Source organism: Rhinopithecus bieti, unplaced genomic scaffold (assembly GCF_001698545.2).
Source record: "Rhinopithecus bieti isolate Rb0 unplaced genomic scaffold, ASM169854v2 scaffold_23817, whole genome shotgun sequence".
In the NCBI taxonomy this organism is placed as follows: domain Eukaryota; kingdom Metazoa; phylum Chordata; class Mammalia; order Primates; family Cercopithecidae; genus Rhinopithecus; species Rhinopithecus bieti.
The window spans coordinates 14,236-21,040 of record NW_016810818.1 but is presented as its reverse complement, the minus strand read 5'-3'; the positions used below and the strand labels follow the sequence as shown (position 1 = coordinate 21,040).

General features: G+C 42.0%; 1 protein-coding gene across 1 annotated transcript; it reads left to right on the top strand.

Annotated features, from left to right (window-relative positions):
* The first annotated feature begins 189 nt into the window (after positions 1-189).
* On the top strand, positions 190-4,283 carry LOC108542751 (cancer/testis antigen family 45 member A10-like). Its single transcript, XM_017892916.1, has 4 exons — positions 190-358; positions 2,308-2,556; positions 2,910-3,003; positions 4,208-4,283. Exons 1-4 carry the CDS (start codon positions 190-192, stop codon positions 4,218-4,220), a joined length of 525 nt encoding a protein of 174 aa, XP_017748405.1. The 3' UTR covers positions 4,221-4,283.
* The last annotated feature ends 2,522 nt before the right edge of the window (positions 4,284-6,805 follow it).

The following is a 6,805-nucleotide window of genomic DNA, read 5'->3' as shown; positions in this document are numbered from 1 at the left end:
ATTAAAATTAGGTTTCTTTTCCTGAGAACAGAGTGTTTGTTGAGACTTGGTAAACCTTGGCTCATGATTAAAAGTGAAATTAATGATTCAAAGTCTTGGTTGTATACACACATGGAAACTGTTTGCCATTTTGTGATTGTTAGATTTTTGTCATGAATGGAATATGTTCATTGATGTTTTCAGGAAACAATGACCGATAAAACAGAGAAGGTGGCTGTAGATCCTGAACCCGTGTTTAAACGTCCCAGGGAATGTGACAGTCCTTCATATCAGAAAAGGCAGAGGATGGCCCTGTTGGCAAGGAAACACGGAGCAGGAGACAGCCTTACTGCAGGCTCTGCCATGTCCAAAGAAAAGAGTAAGTAAGCCTGTCCTCACCTCCTCTTCATGCTGTATCCAGTGCAGTCAGCCTCCTGTCTCATCCCCTCCAGAGAAACTGTCCTTGACAAGGTCAACAGTTTCAACTGACATTGCCATTAATTTCTCAGCAACATTTGACAGTTGTTCACTTGCTTCTTCATGAAAACCTTCTAGGATTTCTATTTCCCACAATCTGTTTTTTTGTTGTTGTTTTTTTAAATAAATATCTTGTCCGTATTGGTGAATCCCTATCATTTTTTTCTTGAGATGGAGTTTTGCTCTTCTCAGCCAGGTTGGAGTGCAGTGGCGCGATCTTGGCTCACTGAAACCTCAGTCTCCTGGGTTCAAGTGATTCTTCTGCCACAGCCTCCCAAGTAGCGGGATTACAACCACCAGCAACCACACCCAGCTAATTTTTGTAATTTTAGTAGAGATGGGGTTTTGTCATGTTGGCCAGGCTGGTCTCCTCACCTCAGGAGATCCACCCACCTCAGCCTCCCGAAGTGCTGGGATTACACACACGAGCCACTGCCCCCGACCCCATCATTGTTTTTTCTACCTTTCTTTTTCTTCTCTTCTCTAAATACTGTAAAAAATTTCTGAACCCCAGCATCTCTCTCTCTCTCCTTCTATTCCACTCTGCCATGATCAATCACTGAACTCCTGTGATACCTCCATGTTTCCCATTATTGCCCCCATCAAACACATACCCTCCAACGCTGCAGCCAGGTCATCATGTAGGCATGTAAATCACATCATGCCATGTCGCTCCTGAACATCCATCCTCAACACTCCTAAGCACTCAGAACCGACTGTGAACCAGCTTTGGTCTACGAGGTTCTGCATGGCCTGGCCTCCGTCATCCTCTCCTCACACGGGCCCCATTCATCTCCTGACTCTGTCTGCTTCTGTCCTTCACCCCGTAGTGCCTGATCCATCCCCACTCCAGCCCATACCCTTGGCCTCACAGCAACCTGGAACTCCCCCTCTGCCTCTGTGCAGGCAGCTCTGCTTCTTCCTTCAAGCCCTGCCCAAGGGTACATCCACAGAAGGCTCTGCCCAACCAGCGGCAACTCCTGGGGCTGCCTCTGCTGCTGTTGCCCACAGGCCTGTGGACTGCTTCCCTACCACCAGCCCAGCGCTGTTTGTTTCATATGCTCATTGTGCATGTACTGTCTGACTGCCCCACATGAGGATGTGAGCTCCACAAGGGCAGGGAACGTTGCTCTCTTGGCTGCTTACTGCTGATCCCCAGCTCCTGGCATGCTGCCTACCACGGATGATGAATAAATGAAAGAGGTGACAGGCCTGGAGTGAAAAGAAAGTCACTTTTCTGAGGCAGAAAAGAAGGATGATGAAGATCCCATACTAAAAGGGATTTTTTGGTGATGGAGTGCGTATAGTAATTTCAGCAGTCATGGCCGCCTCTATTTTCTCAGAATATATTTGATGTAAAGAGGAGGCTACTTTAGGTGTATCCAAGTTGTCTGGCTTCCAGCTTAGTAAAGCATGGCAGGTTGTATGTGAATTTGAGAAATCATGATGTCAACTAAGACTTGCTACTTTCAACTAGTAAAGCATAGCAAGCTGACACTAACCCATGAGTACCAGGGATCTGTGTTTGTTAGAGTTGTGCTGTCTTACTTGGTTTCCATATGTATTCATAGGGTCAGAAAGTAAGAGTTTGTTTTATTGTATTATGTATCCTGGCCTCAGATCATCAGGTCTGGCATTTCTGCCTGGTATATCCTCCCATTTATGAAATAAATAATTCCCTAGAAACTGAGGAGCACATAGATGTACCCAGAGGGGTGATGAAACACACATTTCTCACAGCTCAGCTTCTCAGTTTGGTTTCCACATCTGTCATTCATGATATCTATGTGGAGGGGAAAGAAAATGGTCAAACACCAACTGATGGCTTTTTGTCAAAATCTGTTTCACCAGAGCTGAAGACACGACACTGTTTTCCATCCAGCCAATTGGATTCTCAGACTGATGACTTCGCTGGTTTCAGCAAAGATGGGCTGATGCAGAAACCTGATAGCAATGCACCTGTGGGAGGAATCATTACCAGCAATTTATCTGGAGATGACCTAAAATGCAGAGAAATATTCCCTTTTCCCAAAAGCCAAGAAGAAATTAATGCTGATATAAAATGTCAATTAGTGAAGGAAATCCGATGCATTGGACGAAGTAAGTAGTATAAGAATGTCTGTTTTATAAAACTATAGAAAGTCTCTTATTTCTGTGATTCAGAAGATATTTATGTTACCTGTTGAGGCTCATTCTTTGCCAGAGTTGAGTTTGCCCATAATTTATGGCGGTTCTTCTTTTCTTTGACTAAAGCATAATACATTTTTCTTTTTCTTTTCTTACTTGGTTATGGTTAAAGGAGTTTCGTTCATATGTATGTGCAGGTGTCTTTTGTATTATTTAGGTTTTGTATGTGCGAGTATCTTGATGAAGCATGATTGCTGAGGTACAGATTCACTTCTATTCTTCTTTATGTTTGATAATACTGAAGTTTTTTTAAAAAACATCTTCAGAATATGAAAAAATCTTCAAATTGCTTGAAGGGGTGCAAGGACCTATAGAAGTCGAAAAACGATTTTTTGAATCCATCTTCAAGGAAGCAGCAAGGTGGGTAGAAATAGGAACTGTCCAATTCTGTAAGCACTTGGGCCCAGTAGAGTACTGGGGGTGAGTGTGGGAGAACAGCCCCTGCCTTGAGTTTCTCAAATCCTTGTCCTCACTCATAGTTATGCCTGTCTCCACAGTTACTTAGGCTAATGTTATCTGACTCTAACTCATTCTTCGAAGACTATGGAGACTTCCATTCTCACCATAGTCTGAGGTGCGCATTGTCCCTCAATTGACACTCTTTGTATTTGCTAGACTATCACTTTTTAAAAAATTTGTGTAGGTACATAGCCGATGCATATATTTCTGAGACATACGAGATCTTGTGATACAGACAACAATGTGTAATAATCACATCAAGGTAAATGGGGTATCTATCACCTCAAGCTTTAATCCTTTGTGTTACAGACAGTCCAATTATACTCTTCATTATTTTTAAATGTACAATTATTACTGACTATAGTAACCCCATTGGGCTATGAAATACGACATTTATTCCATTCATCTACCTATTAATCATCCCCACTACCCACACCCCCCACCCCCACTAACCTTCCCAGCCTCTGGTAACCATCATTCTACTATCTCCATTCGTTCAGTTGTTTTACATTTTTGCTCCCACAAATAAGTGGGAATATGTGAAGTTTGTCTTTCTGTACCTGGCTTATTTCACTTAACATAATGACCTTCGATTCCATCCATGTTGTTGAAAATGACTGAATCTCATTCTTTTTTATGGCTGAATAGTACTCTATTGTGTATGTGTACCATATTTTCTTTATCCATTCATCTGTTAGCGGTCACTTCAGTTGCTTCCAAATTTTGGCTACTGTGAATGGTTCTGCAACAAACATGGGAGTGCAGATATCTCTTCAGTAACCCTGATTTCCTTTCTCTTGGGTGTATACCAAGCAGTGGGATTGCTGGATCATATGATAGCTCCATTTTTAGATTTTTGAGCAGCCTCCATACTGTTCTTCATAGTGGTTGTAGTAATCGATATTCCCACCAACAGTAAATGAAGGTTCCGTTTTCTCCACAACCTTGCCAGCATTTGTTATTGCCGGCTAGACTACCTCTTACCGTGCAGATACATTTCTGTTTCCATGCTGACTATTACTTCATCTTTCTATCCCTCACAGTGCTTCCTACAGCATAGGCTCCTTGGCTATCTTTGGTTAATGACATGTCTCTTTCTTTTCAGATGTATGAGATGAGACTTTGTTCAGCACCTTGAGAAGAAACTGAAACGTATGACTTGAGAATACTTGTCCATGGAGGATTATCATACCCCAAATGCATAATCTCGTTAATGATTGATCAGATTGCTGTTTTCTACAATGGAGCAGGATATTGCTGAAGTCTCCTGGCATATGTTACTGAATCAAATGGCCTTCCAGAGGCTAAGAAATTTCTGATAGTAAAAGATGTTCTTTTTTCCTAAGGATTTTATTTAAAAGGATTTTATTTGTTTTTTGGTTGTTTTGTATTCCCACCTGTGCTGGTAGATATTATTAACCCATTAGGTAAATACTATTACAGTCGTGGTTTCTGCAGCAGCTCACATTGTTGTAGCTGGTATTTATAACTGCCTTCTTTCACTACCCATTTCGCATTTCCTTTGCCCTAAGATAGCATGTCATTTGGTCATGGTGCTTGGCCTGGCAGGATGACTCAAACTTTCATTACGTAAGAGTCTGAACCATTAGATGTCCTGCTGGATGGGGTTGCTGTGATTTTCCATTAACTTTAATTGCAAACACGGGAGGACTAAGAAGCTCTCTAGACGTATCAGACTTACTCTTCCTTAGCCCCTGGTGTAGTAGAAACCTGATCTGCTCTGTTTTTTTGTTTTTTTGTTTTTGTTTTTTTTTTTCAGTTTCCATCACCCGAGCCAGTAGCGGACCCCCTACTTAGTCTCTTGGTTCAGAGGAATGAAGAGTTCAAAGTGAAACCCCTGTCTCCAACACAACAGTTTTTTAAAATTAGGTGGGTGTGGTGCTGCATGCCTGTAGTCCCAGCTACTTGGGAGGCTGAGGCGAGAGGATCACTTGAACCCAGCAATTTGAGGCTACAGTGAGCCATGATCACACTACTGCACTCCAGCCTGGGAGACAGAGCAAGACCCTGTCAAACAAACAAACAAACAAACGAACAACACCACCGATGCCCCTCCCACCCCAATAAAAACACGTAAAAGCAGACAGATTTCTCCACCAGAGAGCAGAAAAAGAAGTACAAGATAGTCAAAGGACAAGGGGATTTGATTGGGCTTTACTGTTTTGAAGACGTAGGTGTACACAACGAAGCTATACTGGAGGGCCTAGGAGCTGAGAGTGGTCCCTGGCTGTCACCCAGGAAAGAAACCAGGACCTCATTTCTACAACCTTAAACACAGGAACAGATCATCAATGTCCTCAGTCATTAAGGAAATGGAAATCAAATCCACAAGGAGATACTGATTCACCTCACCGGGATGAATATTAACAAGTACTTAACAAGTGTTGTAGAGGATGTGGAGAAATTGGAACCCTCCACCATTGCTGCTGGGAATGTAAAATGGTGTAGCATCTTTGTAAAATAGTCTGGCATTTCATGAAAGAATTGATAATAAAGTTATCAAATGACCTGGAAATTCCACTTCTAGCTAAATATCCAAGAGAAATACAAGCATATATCCATAGAAAAACTTGCACACAAATATTTGAAGCCAGATTCAATATTATATTTTGTCCACCTTCATACCCCAGGCTTAGGAACTATTCTCACATGTTTACCACAGACTACTATATAAACTTTGTATTGGAAAAATCATACAGTTGTTTTGGTGACTATCACACCTCCTGACAGGGCTCAGTTTTTAACTCACTGATTTGCCCAGCAGGAACTTGAGTTTAAGTGTAGGTTAAGAAGCAATGAGGGGTGGTGGTGTTAGTTCCAGAGGAGGAGCAGCAGTGTCCTTCAAGGCAACAATCTTAGCTGAGACCCTTACAGGCTCTTTGGACAAAGGGGAACCTCCAGCAGGAGAAGTGGGAGGGCTGCCTCTATTGACACCAGGCGATTTCAGGGATTTGCAATGGACTGAATGTTTGTGTTCCCTGCCACATTCATTTGTTGAAATCCTAACTCCTATTTTGTTGTCCTTAGGAGGTGGAGCCATTGGAATGTGATTAGGTCATGAAAGTGGAGCCCTAATGAATGCAAATATTGTCCATATAAAAGGGACCCCAGTGAGTTCTCTGTGCCCTGGCAACATGGAAGAGGGCCCTCACCAGAACCCGACCATGCTAGCACCTTTATCTGAGACTTCCAGCCTGTAGAAATGTGAGAAATACAATTTCTGTTGTTTATATGGTACCTAGTATATGGTATTTTATTATAGCAGCCCTAACTGACTAAAACACGGTTCAGAGTGCCCAGATTCATTAGCATAAACCTATACATTTCCATTCCAGTTTTCAGTATCTGATTTCTCCATATTAATGCCCTAACGTTAACAGAAGAGACCCTTTTGAGGTTGTGAATTCAATTTGTGTTGTAATTCAGCCACTCACAGGAGTAGACTTTGGATTTTATTTTCCCAAATCTTGGCCTGGTGGCTATAGGAGATGACACTTTCTTTCAGGCCAGTTATAGATGTTTTCAGGTCCTTCATTCAGACCTTGAGCAAGAACTTTAACGACTTCTTTCTTCATGTTCTACAGTACATTAGAAACAACAAATCAACCACTTAATACTCCTTATTTTGACCGAACTATTCTAAGATATCAAAGCACAAGAAAACCAACCAGGTCAGGGCCGG

Excerpts from the sequence above, each read along its gene's own strand:
- LOC108542751 (XM_017892916.1), top strand. The coding sequence starts at position 190 with ATGACCGATAAAACAGAGAAGGTGGCTGTAGATCCTGAACCCGTGTTT. Across the intron at positions 359-2,307 it reads TGCCATGTCCAAAGAAAAGA|AGCTGAAGACACGACACTGT; the intron begins GTAAGTAAGCCT and ends CTGTTTCACCAG. Across the intron at positions 2,557-2,909 it reads AATCCGATGCATTGGACGAA|AATATGAAAAAATCTTCAAA; the intron begins GTAAGTAGTATA and ends AAACATCTTCAG.